The sequence below is a fragment of the Caretta caretta genome, chromosome 9 (genome assembly GCF_965140235.1).
Source record: "Caretta caretta isolate rCarCar2 chromosome 9, rCarCar1.hap1, whole genome shotgun sequence".
Classification (NCBI taxonomy): Eukaryota; Metazoa; Chordata; order Testudines; family Cheloniidae; genus Caretta; species Caretta caretta.
Window position 1 is genome coordinate 22,107,424 of NC_134214.1, and position 20,253 is coordinate 22,127,676.

The 20,253-nt window shown below is 42.8% G+C and overlaps 2 protein-coding genes across 9 annotated transcripts in view; one reads left to right on the forward strand and one right to left on the reverse strand.

The window, feature by feature from the left end:
* Window positions 1-20,253, forward strand: part of TRIM59 (tripartite motif containing 59) — a 63,679-nt gene that overhangs the window by 15,445 nt on the left and 27,981 nt on the right. Inside the window, exons 1-2 of one of the 4 annotated variants that reach the window (XM_048862792.2) lie at window positions 734-801; window positions 7,845-11,781. The exons of 1 other annotated variant lie outside the window; for it this stretch is intronic. In XM_048862792.2, the coding sequence (XP_048718749.1) occupies window positions 763-801; window positions 7,845-9,080 (1,275 nt within the window). In that variant the 5' untranslated portion in view covers window positions 734-762 and the 3' untranslated portion in view covers window positions 9,081-11,781. Of the gene's footprint in view, window positions 1-733; window positions 802-6,057; window positions 6,113-7,844; window positions 11,782-20,253 lie in introns of those variants that run through there. 2 more of the 4 variants (XM_048862791.2, XM_048862793.2) reach the window with 2 other exon arrangements.
* Window positions 1-20,253, reverse strand: part of SMC4 (structural maintenance of chromosomes 4) — a 135,791-nt gene that overhangs the window by 3,576 nt on the left and 111,962 nt on the right. For 2 of the 5 annotated variants that reach the window (XR_012669854.1, XR_012669856.1), the window contains 2 exons: window positions 11,897-12,170; window positions 247-322 (listed from right to left, as the gene is read on the reverse strand). The gene's annotated coding sequence lies outside the window, so the exon portion shown is untranslated. Of the gene's footprint in view, window positions 1-246; window positions 323-3,294; window positions 3,427-4,094; window positions 4,278-11,896; window positions 12,171-20,253 lie in introns of all 5 variants that reach the window. The other 3 variants (XR_012669857.1, XR_012669855.1, XR_012669858.1) reach the window with 3 other exon arrangements.

Sequence of the window (20,253 nt, forward strand, 5' to 3'; positions counted from 1 at the left end):
AATGAACACAATAATGTTCCTAACTATACAGCCCAGTAAGCATCTTGCTGCTTTTTTGCTAACTCCCTTCCTGGAACTTGTTTGTCTTTCCCATCCCCTTTTCTTGGATCTTTTGGGCTCTCCTCTGATTTCTCTCTCCCCGCACCTCACCTCTTTACTTCAGCCCCCTGATGTCCAAACTTAACTACTCCTGCAGTTCCTTAACATTGCTGTCAGGAGCAGAGTGAAACTGAATATAGACATTACCTTTTGCTTCCTCAGTGTCTATAGAGGAAAGGCTCTGTGCAAGAGCAACTCGGACATGATCCTCAACTGTTGAGTCCTGGGAAAGCAAGCAGTACAGGAGAATTTTAAAAATGCATGATACCTTTGCCAAATGTCAGCACCAATTTCTTGGATAGTCTTTTGAAGTGTGTGACTGTAGTGACAGTAAAGATGGAGAAATTCATTCTCATATCTACCAGAGTTCTCCTTCATAGAACCCTTGAACAGTGGAATGTTGTGCTAGGGGATGTGCGTGCACGCCTAACTTGCAAGGTTCTGTAGCCATGTGACCACACTCTGTAGTGTTGATCTGTGATGGCAGTACATGCTGAAAACAAAAGTTACTGTGGTAAATCCTTTTTTAAGTTTGTGAAACCTATTCACTAATAAGCAACTGCCAACACACTAAATCTCTGTTGCCTGGGAAACGTTCCAGGGTGTTTCTGTGGTAATGGGAATTTGGCTCCCTCTGGCTAGTAGCTGTATGGTTCTTGAGTTATGAAACAGTTTTGTCCTGAACTGAACACAGACCTACAGGTTGGTTGCACTTTTTACTTTTTTAGCTTGTAGCTGTGAACAAACTAGGAAGAAACGTATTTGCTGGTGGTAGATGCTGTTTGTTTTCAGTATGTATTCTTTTTCATAGTTTGAGATGATTCACAACAGTGCTAACAGCTTTCTTGTAAATTCATTAATTGTTTGATTTTTCTTATGGTGAGGCACATAATATTTTGCAGTTTCAAACTAATTTCCTGAAGATAAAATTAATCTGCATATGTCATAAAGAGAACAGGCCACAATGATATTTTTGAATGAAAGGATGTCCCTTGACAATTTTTTTCTTGATGTATAAGATATAGGTGTGTGGTTAAAATGATTTATCTTTATTTATTTATTTTTAAATTCAGGGCTATGTGCTAAATCTGTTAATTCATAATAACTACCCTGTTTACTTAAATATTACAATATGAATAGAAGTAAACAGACTTAGTAGTTTTAAATCAGTATTTTAGTTAATTTGAAATACAAGTCCCAAAATACTCATGAATCTGACATTTTTGAATGGTTTATTTTATGTGTCTTTACTCTGAGAATTAATTGAGTTAACTAAAAGCACTGGTTTGAGACAGGTGGTGTTGGCAGGTTCCTCACCCAGCTCTGCCAAAGGATCTTAATTTTCACCTGCAATATTATTGATGTTGAAATAAAAATAACAGTACATACGAAATCAAAAATATTTCATAAACATGAGTGCCCAACAAATACAGCCCACTGTAGACTTGCTGATTTGAAGCTGTATCAACGAAGTAACAAAGGCTGTCATTCTCCAATACAAAAAGGTATTCCTCAGTCTTTAAATAATGTTGTATTAGTATAATTCTGATTATTTATCACCAAAATGCAATGGTAAATGATCTGACTCACAATATCTTTGGAACAAGAACAAGAAAGAAAAACACACCTCCTCCCCAACACCAGTCTTGAAGCTTTTGAATAGAGAAGCTGTTTTTTCCTCAAGTCACATACATGAAATAAATCACCACATGTCAGACATCATAGATGTCAACTGATCAATTACACATGTTATGCAAATACAGTAATTACCACTACAAAACCAGCTGCAAGTCATGATACAATAAAAAGACTAGAAACACATTTGAATAAAACACAATTAAATTAACCGAATTCCTGATTAGCTATCATCCTAATTAAACAAATAGCCATAAAAAGGGAAAGTTAAAGGAGATTTGTGCAGGTGCAGCAGTCCACCAGCATGTTATCAATTACAGAATTGGAGCCTAGTAGGAGTTGTGATTCAGAATAAAGATTAGGTAAAGTGCTTTTTATAATGCAGCAAAATCTAAATAATTGAACTACAGAATCAATTAAAGGGACGAGTCAAAAGTGCTGCAGTGATCAGTGTTAACATTAATTTTCCTAATAAAACAATCACAAAGAAGCAGAATAACTTGTTAGAAAAGTTAGTGTTAATGTGATCATTTGTGATGTAAGTGTGATTTCACTAAATTGGCTGAAAGGAAAAATGAAACATGTAAATGGTCTGAAATGGAATTTAGATTAAGCCTAAATTTGTGGTGTAACAAAAGGATGTAAAAAGCAAACAAAAGAAACACGATCTTATGATGAGTGACCTTTTAAACACAGTACTTGTAAATTAGAATCTATTGTGTGCACCAGAACATTTTAATACGTTTAATCAATTCAGTAATGTTATAGGAGAACAATATGATGTTACTCCTGGGGAAGTTCTGCACCAAAAAATTAAAAATTCTGCACACAATATTTTAAAATTCTGCATATTTTATTTGTCAGAATAGCAAAATATAATCGGAGCAGTTTCAATTATTTTGGTCATTTATTTAAAAATATCTGTTAGCAAGTATATCTGTAACAATACAAAACAACAAAAAAGATTCAGGAAATGTTTTTTGACAAATAGATTCCTTACTAGGCATATTAATACAGAACTCTGAGTAATAATTCATTTAAACTACCGTATTTCCCGCACTCCTCAGAAGCAGTGCAAAGGGAGTCAGGGATAATGGAGGAGCTGAGGGAGAGAGAAGTAAATTGCTGGGAAGGAGACTTGGTGTGAACTTGGAGGGTTGTTGGGTACGAGTGGAAAAAGTATGGAACAGGGTTTTTTTGCAGGGGAGGGAATGGGGAGGGATTGTTAGGGAGCTTCCCCCATGCAGACCCTGGCTGACCGCTAGCCTCTCCCATTCAGTCAGGCACATCTGCCCCTGTCCCCTTGTGTTCCTGCACCCCCATGTGTCCTTGCACCCCCTGTCCCTTTGTATCTCTCCAGCCACCCCCTGTCCCTTTGTATCTCTGCACCTCTCCCCCATCACTATGTGGCCCTGCACCTCCCTCCCCACAGTGGCCCTGTGCCTCCACTCCCATTCAGCCTGTTCCCCAGTCTGTCTTCCCCCAGTAGCGCTTATGTGCCCCGTCTGACTTCCCTAGTACTGCACGCTGTCTGTTTCCCCATGGCCTCTGTCTCCTAACCTGGTCCACTGTGAAGAAGGCAGGCTCTCTTTCTTCCTTAGCTGGTGGGGAGCTGCTGTTTTGGGCTATCGCAACAACGCCCTCTGGTGGGCAAAAGGCAGAACTGCAGCAACATTTTGGCAGACGTTTTTTCTGTGCAAAAGTTAAAAATATGTGGGGCTTGTTAATTATGTGCACACGCAGCAGCACAGAATTTCCCCAGGAGTAATGATGTAGTAGAATTAAATCTGGGTTTATGTAAGGTATTATAATTCAGGAAAGCCCTAAATATTTTAAAGCAATAATCTAAATAAAGATAATGCAATCACTGGGAAATTAGAAGCTATTAAACAATGTGCTTGGCAATAGTTCGCAGCCATGGACATTTACAATTATATTTTATTAGCAGCCAGGGATTATACCCTATGTTTTGCAGGAGAGCTAATTTTCATAGCTTTGACCCATCTCCCTTCTATTCACAATTATGCAACTTCCCTGTGCTGACTACGATTGCTTACATTAGAAAAGTATGTTTATAACTATCTTTTAATGTAATTAGTGTTCTGTTTTTTGAAAAAAGTTAGTGGCCATCAGGGAGATTTCCAAAACACTTAACGGATTTAGAAGCATAAAGTCCTAATGACTTTATTGACTAGTTCTTTTTTCACCTAGATTTTCTTTCCCACTTGGTTGCTTTGATCCCACTGGTGGTGCCAGTCCCTCCTGTTTCCTCTCCTCCTGTCATGTTTTAGCAACCTTCAGTAAGCTCCTAATTTTCAGCTTTGCCATACAGAACAAGTTGGAAAAGAGAGGTTACTTACTTTACAGTAACGAGTTCTTCAAGATGTGTGGTACTTCAGGGTATTCACTGAGGATGTGTATGCACCTAAGATTTGAAGATTCTTCATTAGCTGCATCGATAGTCTGTACCCATGGCTCTGAATTCAGAGCATAAGGGGCGATGAGGACCAACTGGCACTCCAGTTCCTACTCCAGGAAGGATCCTGAGCAGAGGGGGAGGAGAGAAAGTAATGGAATACCCATAGGGACTACACATCTCAAATAACTCAAGTTATGGTAAGGAAGCAACCTTTCTCTTCCTTTAAATAGTGGTCTCTGTGTGTATTCATTGTGAGTAACTTAAAGGAGGAGGATGGGAGGAGCTATGTTTTACCTCAGATACTGCAGGACTGCTGTGCCCCAGGATGCATCTGCACCAGGGTGTAATGTCTAGTAAAGGTGTGTACTGAACACTATGTTGCTGCTCTACAGATTTCTATGAGTGGTGTACCTTGGAGAGAAGTGACAGAGGTGGCTTGTGCTCTGGTCAAATGGGCCTTCATGCCTTGATGTGGGGGAAGAGTTTCCACTTGTTCACAACAAAGCAGAATGTAGCCTGAAATCAATTTCTGGAATTTTTGCAGTGAGATTGCTTTCCCCTTTCATCTGGTCAACAACAGAAACAAATAATCTCAGGGATTTCCTTTACAGGTAGAAAGCCATAGCTCTGTGGACATCTAGAGAATGGAGCATCTTGTCCTCTCTGGTGATATGAGATTTTGCATAGAAGACAGATAGATGTATGGATAGATTCAGATGGAATTTGGAGAGAACCTTTGGAATGAATTTGGGATATAATTTCAGTTTACCTTATCTTTATGGAACACGGTCTGCCATAAGTGCCCCAAATTTACCTAATTCTTCAGGCCATGGTGTTAGCCATCAGGACAGCCACTTTCATAGATAGATGGAGAAGAGAGCATGAGGCCAAAGTTTCAAATAATGAATTCATAAGTGCGGACAGACCAGATTAAGTTCCCAGTTAGGAGCTGGTTTTGATACCAGAGGAAAGGCTCTGATGAGACCCTTAAAAAAAATCTCACAGTCATAGGGTGGGTGAAGATTGAGCAGTTTTCTTCTCTTTACTGAGGATGGAGTGGACTTCCTCTGAGTATGACCTCTCTAGGTTTGTTGTCAGTCCAAATATCAGGCTGTGAGGTGAAGGGGTGTGTTGGTCGGTCTAGCCTTCATTTTGAGTGGGAAGCAGCTGTAACCATATACGAAGATGAGAGGTCATTTGGAGGATTCTGATGACCCAAAACTGTCTCAGCTACAAAGGGGCAACTAGGATTACTGTCGCTTTGTCCTGCTTGATCTTATTAAGGACATGAGGTTAGAGGGGGATGAGTGGGAAAACATACATTTCTGCTGCAGTGTACTCTTTGGTATTTCTTGGAAGGTTCAGTGGCCTTCTGATGGTAAAATGGCTGATGAGAAGGATGTTGTCTGTATGAAGGTAGTTTGGAGTACTTCTTCCGAGGTGCTGGGGTGTGTGCCCCAAGGACCTGTGGGTTGCCCAGGAGTCTTTGAGGGTGTGTAACAACTCACCAGTTGCCATGGAGTGGGAAGCTATGTCAGCTGCATCTAACGCTGACTGGAGGAACAATCAGTTATCAGCTTATCCTTCATCAAAAATAGCCGGAAATTGAGGCCTGAGTTCCTATAGAAGCTAGTTAGCAAACTCAGACAATTTATTTTAGTGAATAAAGTAATATTTAGACATCAGTGCCAATTCATTATATGAAATTGTAGGTTGGTGGAAGAGAAACTTTCTTCCAAGGCCCTCCAATTTTCTGGCATCTTTGTTGGAAGGAGTGGATCTAGGCTGGTGGAGTCTGTTGAATTCAGTGACTGCCTGGACCACTAAGGAATTTGGGGCAGGATGGGAAAACAAATACTGTGCTCTTTAGATGGAACAAAGTATCTTTTCTCCATCTTTTTCAGAATGAAGGCGTGGAGGGCTGGATTGTGCCAAATTGTCTTGGCTGGTTCCAATATGGTTAGTTGACTGGAAGTGCCTACTTGCTATGTTCTAGAGGATGTCCAGCAGCTTGAGGATAGGGTCCTGAACTTCCTCCAGGGGACTCTGGAGAGCCCCTGCAATCTTCCTCAGGAGGTTCTGAAATTTTATGTGATCATCAGGTGGCAATGGTGAGGCCAGTGCAACTGCCTCATTAGGAGATGAGGACAAGAGAGCTGCAGGTGGATTGAGTGGACATGGTTGCTTGGGCTGTTCCTCCTCCTCCTCATAGCACTCCTGAGGGGGCTGAAGCTCTTCTCTGGAAGGTGATCTCTAACTCCTGCTCAGATCTCTTGAAGTCAGGAGATCTATAGTATGGATTCCAAGTGTCCCAGTAGGTCCAATATGTGGGCTCTTATGGTTACAGAGATGGTGCCCTCTGTACCCTTATGAGTTTGGTGAGGGTACCATTGGTTCTACACCTGATAGTTTATTTTATGAGAGTGAAAGGGTGCCCAGGAGACTCTGGAACCTCTGTTGGGGGTAATCTTGCTTCTCACACTGGTTTGAAGACCCACTACATTGGCCTCAAACCTGCTGGAGGAGCATGAGACTTTGGATTCTAGAGGTGAAGCTGTTGGTACCACATCTCATGATACTGTGGCTGGTAGATAGGACCAGTGAATAGCACAGCGACTATGTAGCCCCTCTGGGAATGATCAGTTCTGAGAGTATTGTCAACTCTGGGTCAGTATAAACTGCTAGGTCATGGAGGATGGTATAACCAGGTTGAGCAGATGGAGAGTGAGAGGGACTTCAGTCTCTAGGCAGAACCATCAGTGCAGAGTTGTGTTGATCTTCAGTATCACCTGCTGTGTGTTGGGACCACTGAGTCCTCCTTGTGGTGTGGTACTGCCGGTACATTCAGTGATTGATTCTTTTTCTCCCTTGGCGGTGCTCTGGTTGGTCCTTCCCACTCTCCCACCCCACGCACAGGCAGTGGTTTTGGAGTATACTTGGTTCTCAATGCCCCCAGTACTGACCCTTGCTCCTTGTGAGCTTCAGACATGCCCATACTGGGGTGCGGACTCTCACCTGTCTGACTGGGAGGGATTTCTCCTGCTTCTTATGAGGATGCTTCTTTACTCTCCTCTCATCTCTGCCTACTAGAGTCCCCATAGGACGAGGGAATGTCAAGTCTGGAAGGGCACTACTTCGTGGTTCCTATGTACAGGGGGGTTAGAAGGTCCAGGATCAGACTGGGGCCTCATGGAATGCTCCATCATGTCTTCAGAGTTGGCATTTGAATGTTTGTTGTATATGAGGTGGAAAAGAACCTGGAGGGAACATGATCCTCCCATGGCAATATAAGCAGGAGTCATGGGGATCACTGACTGGGAAGACCCAGGGACAGGCTATGCAGCACTTGAAGCCCAGGGATCTTGGGCATACTAGGTTCCCCCGAACTGTGAGAGCAATTGGGTTGGGGGAACCCCTAATCCCAAAATTGCCATCTAACTATATGTTAAAACTAACTACCCAAATATAAAGTTATTTACCATTAAAAAAAAAATGATTAGGAAGGCAGGAACACTAGGACAGCTTCAGACACTGAGGAATAACAGCTAAAGTACCAGTTTAGCAGCTGGGACCTTGGTTGATAAATTCCATGTTACTGTAGGCTGGTCATTAAAATTGTAATTTATTTTAAACCAGTTCATTATATATAAACTAAATTGTATAAATGGACTATTTTTTGTTGTTGTTATAGGAAATGCATCATTTTGAGGAGGAATTAACTTGTTCCATTTGCTATAGTATATTTGAAGACCCACGTGTACTACCATGTTCTCACACATTTTGTAGAAATTGTCTGGAAAGCATTCTTCAGCTATCAAGCAACTTTTCCATATGGAGACCACTAAGACTTCCACTGAAGTGTCCCAACTGTAGAAGTATTGTTGAAATTCCTCCATCTGGTACTGAGTCATTACCTATCAACTTTGCATTAAAGGCTATCATTGACAAATATCAGCAAGAAGACCACCCAGATGTTGCAACATGTAGTGAACATTATAGGCAGCCATTAAACGTTTATTGTCTTTTGGATAGAAAATTAGTGTGTGGCCATTGTCTTACAATAGGTAAACATCATGGTCATCCCATAGATGACCTTCAGAGTGCCTACATGAAAGAAAAGGAGACTCCTGGGAAACTCCTTGAGCAATTAACTGATGAACATTGGACTAATGTATGTTTCCTCATTGAAAAATTGGAAGAACAGAAATCTTATTGTGAAAACATTGTTCAAGATGATAAGAAAGCTGTATTGCAATATTTTAAGAAACTTAATGACACACTGGAGCATAAAAAGCAAGCTTTGCTAGCTGCTTTGGATGAAGTTAATGCTCACATTTCTGAAGAATATGCACCACTCGTTGAAAACATGAAAAGAATCAGAGAAGAACAGCTTGATTTAATGTCACTGAACACATCTGTTCAAGAAGAGGAGTCTCCACTTCTTTTCCTTGAAAAGGTTGATGATGTGCGCCAACGCATAAAAGCTTTGAAACAAAAGCAACTACCAGATATCAAACCTGTTGAAGTTTATCCACGAATAGGACAGCTATTGAAGGATGTGTGGTCCAAAACTGAAATTGGTCAGATTAACAAGATCCTCACTCCAAAAATAAAGCTGATTTCAAAAGGGAAGGTATGCCACAAAGGCAGTGAGAAGGAAAGAGGACAGTCTAAGGAATTTTTGCTCCAGTCTATAAACCCTCTAACAGTGATGTTAATTTCTATGACGATAGTGATAATTATGATTTCATTTACTAAACCTGTATTGTCAGTTGTAAATGAAGTAACTTTGATCTATATTTCAGACATCTTGCAGTTTGTTTATCAAGATCTATGCAACAACTTGCAGGCAGTAATGGAAATGCTATGCCATACATCTAATTTACTGATGGAATTCATGGGGAGAATTGTTTCTTTTTCTTTCTGAGTATCTGAAATACTGAGATTAGCAGTTAGGATAATTATAGGAATTGTTGTTATGTCTGAACTCTTGTACAAGGCTTTTTTTTTTTTAGTTTTTATCTAAATGCTATTGAAATAATAGATCCTTTACAAAAAATTTAAACTGGTTCTCTAGATTAATTAGTCCCAGAATCCGTACACCGGATCACCCCCATCTGCAGAAATATGTGAAGGACAAGACTGAAGAGTGTGTGGGGCAGGGTTCTCTCTTAATACCCCAATTTTCCCCTTATCTTTTCCTGTCCTTTGCTCCCACTACCCTGCCCATTTCTGAATCTCTGCTTTTTGCTGATTATCGTTCAACTCAATGAGAGCTGGATGGTAATTCCTCCTAAAGTAGTATGTACCACTCTTCAGTTGCATGTAAGGGGTCACAGTCAAATACATTGCTACTTCATCAGTTGCCCATACTAATTTGTAATGTAGGAGAGCCTAAAGATACTAAACATACATCTCCAGGAAAAAAATCAAGAACAAGTCAGAACTGATGCATATTATCTCTAAGAAAGCCATAAGTTCACAGATTCCAACCTAGGAAAGGCAGTTTCCAACAGACTGTAACTACTTCTCAAGCATCTACTACCCAGTCCGTTCTTTAAACTAATTTTTTAGGTAGGGTGTGGCTAAAAGTACCACAGAATTAAATATGGGAAGAGAAGACAAATCCTAGAGTTTCAGACATTAAAACTGAGCTGGGTAAATCAGTGTTGAGCCAGTCATTGGCTCCAGTGTACAAAAAGTGTATATTATAAGTATTTGTATATTGCATTTTAGTAGACCTACTACACTATCTACAGTGAAACCATTTTTTGGTCATTAAATCATTTATGAAATGACTGGGGTTCATCCTGTTGGCTCCAGGCTGTTAGTTGGATCATATTGCTTCAAGTTTCCTTATGTACATCATGCATAAGTGATCTTGTATCTTTCAAGTAGATGCGGGTGCTACTCTAAAACTTTTGGGATAATATTCCTTGGTAAAATATAAAAGTACAGTCCTGAAAAGTGCTGAATGTGTGCTGCTTTACTAAATGACATAAATATGCAAGCAAGAAATTCTAGTTAAGATATGGGGTGAAATCCTGCACTGTAGTAAATGGCAGAACACCCACAGACTTCACTGGGGCCAGGATTTCATCTTATTTATTTATTTTTTAAAGAAAAAGCTGTAAAAAATAATGTGAAAATGCAGTGTAAATGTCTTCTTAAATATTACTGCACATACATTTAATTTGAAATGTAGTCTACTTTACTCTGAAACAAAAATGTTGACACCCTTCCTCTATAATCAAATTAAGTGTAGTATATTCCATTAGTTAAAATACAAGGGACTGATTATGTCCCCACTGAAGTTAATTTTTAATAGGTTGATTGATTTACACTTAACAGTGAAGATTTCCCAGTAGCATGAGTCTTTGGATTGATGCTATGGGAATAACTCAGCACACATGAGCTCCAAATGGTAGGTTAATTTTGATGCCAGTTCTTTTTTTTTTTTTTAAAAAAAGATTTTTAAAAATACTGTTTGCAACATATCAACAAATGTGTTTTTAGTTTTTTTAAAAAAGTTCATTTAAACGCAACATGCCCACTTAAACTAAGCGATTAGCATTCATGTAGCACTTCACATTTTAAAAGCCTTATTTAAAAAAAAACATACATATTCAAGGCATGATCCTGCAAAATGCCAAGAACCTTCAATTCCCATTCACTTCAGTGGGAGTTGAGGATGGTCAGCATCTCACAGTATCAAACCCCAAGTTAAAGCATTAGTAGTCTTAACTGTCAGTGTTGGGCATGTTCAACACCAACCAGGATTGGGCCCTTGATCCTGTAAAATGGTATTTTAAGCGATCGTTCTTGTACCATACAAACCAGGCTCTACATACCAACTAGCAATTTGTGCACTCAATTTTAAAACTCAGGCCCAAAATGTAGAGTTTAAAAAAACCCAACCCACAATGTAATACTTAGAAGTGTTTGTGATTATTTTATAAAAGAAATTATAATAGTATATCTTTGTTTAGAGCTGGAAATGCCTCTGTAACAGAGTTTACAATCTGAACAAAGTAGCAGTATGTTAGGTCAGGAAAATGGAAAGTAAAACTAATTTTTTTCATTGTTCAGCCAGAAAGTAATGGAAATAAGCAGCCAGCATAAAGAGGAATCCAATCAATTTTATGCAGAGGTGTGTTTCTAAAAAGTTACATTTGAGGTAAGGCTAGCAGTGGGTAGAAACTTCTGTTTTGGATGGGAAGTGGGGGGGTTTGGATCACTGCATATTAAGCACAGTTCTGTATTAAAGTATACAAATTCATCTAATCTCAATATATGGAGGATTTTCTTAATTCCCATTAATACTAAGGGCCAGATTTTTAAAGGTATTTAGGCATCTAATGATACAGATAGGCACCTAGTGGAATTTTCAAAAGTACCTAGGCGCCTAATTTCAATGACCGTAAGTGTCTGTTTGGATCTCTTCTCTCAGAATGTCTTGTATATTAGTTTCCTGATTTAAATATTTTACAAATATGTTTATAATTCAATTTTACTTTTCCAGATGACATGGATTATTTAGAAAATGTCATTGTAACATTTGATTTTAAAATTCAGAATCTATATTTATTGATGTACTGGATATTTTAATAAATCTATCTAAAAACATATGTTGGGGAAGTGGGTACCTCTTATTCTCTCACCCCATGTAACCACCTTTAATTCAACACCAAACTGGAATGGTGGGTTGAACTGATGTCATGAGAGATGGAAGAAGTTACTCACCTTGTACAATAATGATGTTTTTCAAGATGTATCCCCCATAGATGTATCACTGTAAGTGTGTCAGCGTCCCTGCACTACTGATTGGAGAACTTTGGTAGCAGTGTCCATGCAGCCCATGCGTGCAACCCTCCTCAGTTCTTTCTTGATTGCCCCGGGCTAGAGACGGAGCTATAGCTGTCTGTTCACTGATTGTTAATTCTTTTAGAATTGCTAGTTTTTAGGTTCCCTCAAAGCTTTTTCTTTGTTACTCAGTTTGTATTTTATTTGGCCCTGCCTAAAAAAAAAGAGAGAGAGAGAGAGAGAAGAACAGAGAAAAAAGAAAAGGGCTTGTTTCCTGCCAACCCCAGTGGGTGGGGAACCTCCCTGGACAAGGGTGTGTACGACTCAGAAAGAATCCATCCCAGTGACCAGCAGACACTTGCAGTGTGTTCACTGCCTGGGAGAGAAGCACATTCCAAAAAAGTGTAGCTTGTGTCAGCAACTGAAGCCCAGATCCAGCAGAGAGCTAAGACTCAAACTCCTACTCATGAAGCCAGCCTTCAACCCCTGGTGTCCTGGCAGGAGCTCTCACCACAACTCTCTACTTTGAAGGGAGGTGAGCCCAGAGAGATGATCCACTCTTATAAGGCCTCTAAGAAAAGGTCAGTGAGTCCCCATAGCGAACCCCGATTGAGCTGAAAATGATCTCTGGCTTGATCAGTATCATCGATACTGACAGCGCCGAAGCCATCTAAATCTGCTACGCGCGGCATGCATGGTATCGAGTTGATGGAGCAAGTCATGGGCACCCCTCTCTTCTCACCCCATATAACCCCCTTTAACTCAATACCAGGCTTGAAGCTGGGTTAAACCAATGTTATCGAAGCAAGTAGTTTGACAGTGCGGATTACAGATTCCATCTAGCCTTTCTAAATTCCCCATTCTTCTCTGTAGAGTGAATTGCAGAAAGATGCTCCCACTCGTTTGTCTAGAAAATGTTAAAGTAACTGATAGATTAAAATTTCTCTCTGGAGGGGCGTATCATACTTTAATTAGGTCTGTTAGCATTAGAGATCCTGAGAATAAAAAAAATTGACTGTCTTTGGCACCAGTTTTACTTCAGACTTTCCAGCTCCAATGGCTCTGAGCTGGAATAACAGCCAGCAAAAGCTCCAGAAGAAGTAAAAACCTTGTTTCTACATATAACTTCACTTACTGAGAAATTATTTTGTAGCCCTGTTTCTGCTGCCAAACATAGCATGCCTTCAGCTAAGGCCTTTGGTGAAGAAATAATAAAATTTGTACCCCTACCAGGCTTTTTCTTGTACAGTGGGCTGTACAGGATTATAGGAGAGCTGTGCTTTGCAGGAAGGCCAGGTGGATCTTATATTTTGGACATTTGGTATAGGTGTTACCATTTAATTTCTGTACCATTATAAACAGCTCTATAGCTCTGCACTTTTAAATAAATCTGTTTGTTTTTTATGCCCTTTTTCACTCTTGAAAAGAGCACTTCCCAGATATCTTCTTTTCCCCATCTTTGGAGATTATTTTTACAGGAGGAAAATAGATATTAATAGTTGCAGACAAACCAAAGCTGAACACTTGTCTTCAGTTGTGTTTGCCATGTAGTTGTTCAGAGACATTTCAGGATGAGCTTAAACCTAAAACTTAATGAGTTTATTATTAAAGTGCACATTACAGAATCCTGCAATCCCATCATTTATAGTTTCTATTTGAAGACAGCTCCAGGGGTCCCATATTAAGGGGATCTGAGGATGAGGGGAAGAGTAGGTACAACCCCTTTGGAAAAGACTTTGAATTCCATGGGGAAGGAGGGAGATAATACAGTCACCAGATGAGACAAGCCAATCAGCCCCTCCCCCACTGGTTGATTATTTCAGAGCCTTCCAGAATTCCCCTTGCATGGATCACAGAGACCCTGGCTATAGAGATGATGGTCATTCAAGAAAAGTCATAAACTAACATTCTTCTTTGAGTGCTTGCTCATCTCTATTTCATTCTTGGTGTGCGCGCACCCATGTGTGCAGTCGTCGGAGATATTTGCCTTAGTACTATCCTTAGAGCCAACTTGTGGTGCCCCCTTGAGTGGCGCGATCATGCGTCAGTATATCTCTACGTGCCCTACGCCCGCTCAGTTCCTTCTTACTGCATGTGATGGTTAGTTGGAGCATCTCTTCTCACTTTGAGCCGTATGGCCTTGTAAATAGTTTTTTATAGTAGTTAGTGTTAAGTATTTAAGTATAGTTAGGAGTTAGAAATTAGAGTCCCAGTGGGGACTTTGTCCCCAGTCTCCGGGGTTTAAGCCCTCTGCGGACTGCAACAGGCCTATGCCTGTAAGTGACCCCCACAGCAGCTGCCTCAAGTATTTGGGGAAATCATGTGAAGGACAAGTGTCGTATTTGTAAATATTTTCGACACAGGACTCGGAAAGAGTGGGATATTTGTTTGTGGGCTCTCCTCCTGGAGGCTGCCCTTCATTTACCTTCCGAGTCATGCCTCCAAGACTTGGCTAGTACCTCAGCCTTGATTCGCAGCGCAACCCCGGCACGGAGCTCAGCTGGCACCGCTCCCTGTTGCTGGTGTCCAGAAAGAAAATGAAGACGCACAGCTCCCCAGCACCAGGCAAGAAAGGCCATGGAGCATCGTGCAAAGGACCCAGTTTGTGCTGCCCTGCCACTCCGGAGCCACGTGGGCATGCCTCCCTAGTCACGGCCTTTAGCCCCTTAAAGGATCCACCACTGACTCCTGGGAGCAATAGGGGACCCAAGCTTTGGACGGCATCGATGCCTTCCCAAGCTCCACCAGTACTGAGAGAGCAGAGGCCTCTGCCCACGCCACCAGCACAGCAGGAAGCGGCAAAGGCTCCCTGTGAGGGCAAACCAGCCACTAAGACCTATGGGGGCAGTGGAGCACCACCAATCCCCTGAGACAAGGCAGCATTCTCCATCTCCGTGCCGCAGGTCTCCAGCGTCACAGACCACGTCCTCTGGGGCTCAGCCTTGGTCACCAGAATTGCGATCATGGTCCCCGCCATCTCAACACGGATCATCTTGGGGGAGGCGCCAGTCTCCATTCCACCGGCACCATTCGCCCTCCCACCGGTCATCCTCTCGGTGCAGATCTTGCTCACCTGCGCCGTGGGAGCACTCCTCGTTGCAATTCTGGTCCCCTGGCCAATCCTCCCACTCCAAACACCGGTCTCTAGTGGCGATAGGCAGCGGGAAGAGACAGCGGTGACGGCCTCACCGTAGTCACTGGAAGGGGATTCCTCCAGCACGGAAGGGCAATTCAGCCCCTCGCCAAGACTGCACCAGTTTGAATGGGCACCTGAGGCTGCATCGACATCTACAGCGTCAACTTGGCAGCATGGCCAGTGGTCAGCGCGGTGGCCTTATTGGAGTGTGTTGGGCATGCCAGATGATGCCCCCTTTACACCACTCATCTGCCACTGCCTCGGAGCAACAGCTGGCAGCACCGGCTTCAGTGCATGAGATGAGCTTGGAGGTTGAGGTAGAGGAGACAGCGCTCACCCCAAAACTCCCCTCCCCTACAGGGGATAATGCCCCGGAGCCTCCCTTGGTGATAGTCATCATCCTCATCCTTAGCTGAGGTGGTCGTGGGATCCTCGAGGGCCAGCCCATGAGACAATTTTCTGCTTCGATGGGTTGCCGAGAACTTGAGCCTAGAGATGGAGGAGCTGGCCAAGCAAGCAGACACTTGTTCAGTGTCCTCTCAGCCTCTACCCTGGCATGTGTTGCATTACAAGTACATGACGGGGTCCTGAAAATTGCCTCTGGCAAACCCCATCATCCATCCCTCCCCAGCTCCAAAAGGCCTGAGAAGTACTTCATCCTAGCCAAAGGGTTCAAGTACCTTTATACCCACCCACCTCTAGGCTCGCTGGTTGTCTCTGTGGCCAACAAAAAAGTAAAACTGGAGCACAGTAGTTCAACTTCTAAAAATAAAGAGGCCAAAAGACTGGACCTTTTTGGGAGAAAAATTTATTCAACAGCAAGCCTGCAATTCTGGGTGGCGAACCATCAGGCCCTCTTGGACAGGTACAATTTTAACTTTTGAGACTTGCTTCGTAAGTTCAAGAAGTCCCTCCCCTCAGGGTCTGGCCCAGAAATTTGGCACCGGGGTGTAGGAAAGCACCGTGATGGCTAGGAGCTCTCTCCAGATGATGTGGGACGTGACAGACTTGGTGGCTAGGGTGGTTGCAGCGGCAGTGGTCATGCAGTGCAGCTCCTGGCTTCAGACTGCTTGTCTGTCCCAAGAGATGCAGACCTCTATCCAGGACCTCCCATTCAAAGGGAACAGTCTCTTTTCGGAGCAGACTGATATGAGCCTGCATGGATTAAAGGACACTTGGGCCTGATGGTTCGTCAGCGCCTGCTGCCATGTAGATGGAACCAGGGGCCAGAGACTGAAGCCCTGCAGCTGGAGGCCAGGGCTGCAAGGCCAGAGCTGGGATAGGGAGGTCAGTACCTGCTTCCTCGCTGTCAGAGTCCAGGACCGCCCGCCCAGGCTCCAGCAGTGGGATTTCAGGAACCTGCCGCCCAAACCCCCTCCCACCAACATGTGTTGAGAACTCATCTTGCTCCTGCAGCATTGTGCCCCAACTCTCTCCAGAGGCGGTGCATCCAGGAGCAACAAGGAGGGAGGGGGAGGAGCCAATGCTTTGCCCCCATCCTCCCGTCATCACCAAGGAGGCTGTCATGGCCGCACAAAAAGCCCATGGTGGCCGCACTTGAGAAATGTTGTGCTAAGGAGTCCCCTTCAGTCCCTGCCATAAATATAAAGGGAAGGGTAACCACCTTTCTGTATACAGTGCTATAAAATCCCTCCTGGCCAGAGGCAAAGTCCTTTTACCTGTAAAGGGTTAAGAAGCTCAGGGTACCTGACCCAAAATGACCTATGAGGGGACAAGATACTTTCAAATCTGAAGTGGGGGGGCGCCCGGGAAAGGCTTTTGTCTGCCTGTGTGATACCTTTGCCGGGAACCGATCAAGGATGCAAACCCTCCAACTCCTGTAGAGTTAGTAAGTAATCTAGCTAGAAAATGCATTAGGTTCTCTTTGTTTTGGCTTGTGAAATTCGCTGTGCTGGAGGAAATGTGTATTCCTGTTTTTGTGTCTTTTTGTAATTTAAGGTTTTGCCTAGAGGGATTCTCTATGTTTCGAATCTGACTGCCTGTAAAATTATCTTCCATTCTGATCTTACAGAGTTGTTCTCTTATCTTTTTTTGTTCTTCTAATAAAGTTCTGTTTTTTAAGAATCTGATTGGGGTTTTTGGGTCTTAAAAATCCAAGGCTGGTTTGTGCTCATCTTGTTTATTCTCAAGCCTCCCCAGGAAAAGGGGTGTAAGAACTTGGGGGGATATTTTGGGGAAATAGGAACTCCAAGTGGTCCTTTCCCTGTTCTTTGTCTAAATCACTTGGTGGTGGCAGCATACTGTTCAAGGACAAGGCGAAATTTGTGCTTTGGGAAAGTTTTTAACCTAAGCTAGTAAAAATGAGCTTAGGGGGTCTTTCATGTGGGTCCCCACATCTGTACCCTAGAATTCAGAGTGGGGAGGGAACCCTGACAGTCCCCTTCTTGACAAAAATACTCATCAGAATAATCAGTTTGGGGAGTTTGATTGGACCACCTGCAGTTCCAAAGCACCTGGTTCCCAAATGACATGAGGCTACATGGAAATATCCTAGAGCTCAAAGCCATCAGACTGGGCTGTATAGTGTTCCTACTTGTCCTTCAAAACTTGTTAGTGCAGATCTTCAGAAAAGCATGAGAGCCATGCACTACCTAACAAGCAAGTGGAACTGGTGCCATTGGAATGCGTTAACACTGATGGCTCTTCACCTCCCAGGAGTCAAACAATTTAGACCTCCTGAGTAGGCAGTCGAATGGTTATTACACAGAGCCATCTTGAAAGCAATAATCCATAAGTTAGGGATACCTGAAGTACTTGTTCAGCACCTAGGACAAAGCAAAATGCCAGAACTTTGCTCTAGAGGAGGCCTGAGTCCAGGGTTGCTACCAGATGCCTTCCTCTGGAACAAGGGCTTGCTGTACTCTTTCCAATCACCTCCCCAATTCCCAAAAATCAAAAGAGACAAATTCACTATAATTCTGGTGGTTCCATTCTAGTGAAGACAGTTCTGGCTCACATACTTACTTTGCATGTCTATTGAGCATCCAGATTGCCTGGATCTGATCTCACAGCACAGAATTTACTCATATTTTCCCACAGTAAGAAAGAAAGACTTCTCCTATGGGACTTAACTTTGAACCATTGGTGAGCTGCTCTTTGTACCATTTGTCAACAAAGACAGTCATTTTAGTGGCTATAATCCCAGCCAGAAGGGATAAGGGAGATCCAAGCCCTTATGGCATTTCCAATTTATACAGTTTTCCACAAGTACAAAGTGAATAAGGCTTCAACCAAAGAGGTCGTCTCCTGTCAGATGATCCACCTACCAGTTTTCTTCCGCAACTCCCATACTCCTTGGGAGTGAAGGGAAGCCAAACATCACATCTTTAGGCGCTCTTACTATCTAGCCAAAACAAAAGCATTCAGGCATTCTCCTAAATTATTGCTAGTGTTTGTCAACAGAATGGACAACCCATCTCCACCCAAAGATTATTGAAATTGGTCTCTGACTATATTAGAAAGTAGTCCACTTGGATCCACACCTGTTCAGATTAGGATCCATTTAACCAGCGCTCAGGCAGCCTCTGCTGCTTCTCTGAGAGACATTCCAGTCTAATGTTTGTAAAGCAGCTACCTGGAGTTCAGTTCAAACCCTTAGTCGGATTACTCCAGATTAGACACCTGCTTTGTCAGAGCTGTTGTGTAGTGATTGGTTCAGTAGGCTGTGAGGACTCACCTCCAGGCCACAAGTTACACTTCTGGTGACTCACAAGCAGTAATACATGTGGGCAATCACTCAAAGAAGAGAGAACAGTTGCTTACTCCACAGTAACTGTAGTTCTTTGAAATGTGTTATCCACATTTTTCACAACTTGCTCTCCTTTCCCACTACTACAGCATCCTTGGCAATCTGGATTCTGATTTTAGCAAAGGAACCCTTTATGCCCTCAGCTACAGGGAGTCAGATGGCATGTAGGGGGCAGCTATGGCCCCAAAGGACACTGCTATTCAAAAATGTTCTGGTCTCCTCCTCATGGGGTTGGGAGCATATACGTACCAAGAGTGAAATCTGTGTGGATGACACAGCCAAGAAACAGAGTAAGGTAAGTAACTCTTCTTTCATGCATGTGGTAGTGTCGTGATAACTGTACCAGGATGTTGGGTACCACTGGTACTTGAGTGCTGGGTAAAAAAGTGCTGGATACCACTGAGTACTGAGATGGTGGGTACCAAAGTTAGTGCCAGAGGATGTTGTCTGCAGTGTTAGCCTGTTCTGCCATCCTTCTGTTTCGAAGTTGGTACTAAGTTGTCAGATTGACCCTTCTTATCCATTGGCTACCCTTTAAATGCAGAACCTGAGACCAGTCTAACACATGCTGAGACTCTTGTGTTTTGCTTTCATAAGCACCAGAGGGGTAACCTTCCTCTCAGATCTGAAGGAGGAAGGATTAGCTGCTCAGCTGATCTCAGAAGCTAATGCTCAGAAGCTAAAGACAACGGAGCCCCAAAGCATTGTGATGATCAAAGATAGCTGACAGAGATAGCTGACAGGATACTCCTATAGAGCTGATGGAGAGGCCTGCACACCTTAGGATGAGCAGGTCCAGGATAGTGGTTAGTAGTGCTTCTGAAGGAGATCAGTGATATTTCCATTGCCCAGATAGAGAACCTCATTCATTTAGAAGCTTACCATAAACCTCATGGGTACTACAAAGTGGATCAAATGGCATTATTTTTTAACCCAGAAAGTACAATCATTACTGTCGAGATTGATGACTGAGCATTTACTACCAATGCCAGGGCTTTTTGGTACCATAGATGGTCCCTCAGTCTGTTCTAGGTCCTCTGGTCCTGGGGGCTTCAGCATGAGTGTGGGAAAAGTTCAGGCACCCTACTTCTGGGAGCTTCAGTGCTAATTGTTTTGATCCTCTGTACGAGATGCAGTGGTGGCTTTGGTAGACTGCATTGAGGTTGTGGGTGGCTGCCAGTTGCGAAGACATCAGTGGAACCTGATTTGGGCCCAGAATTGCCTCTTATGCTGGATCTGCTTAGTGCCAGAGTGGGCAGTCTGTCTTCAGTCACCATGGGAGCAATGCTTCTTGCATCCTCTACTGTCAGAGGATGACAGGGATGGCCTGCTAGACTCTATAGTGGAGGAGTGGGTCTTCAATACTGAATGGGCTCTGGAACCCGAGGTGGA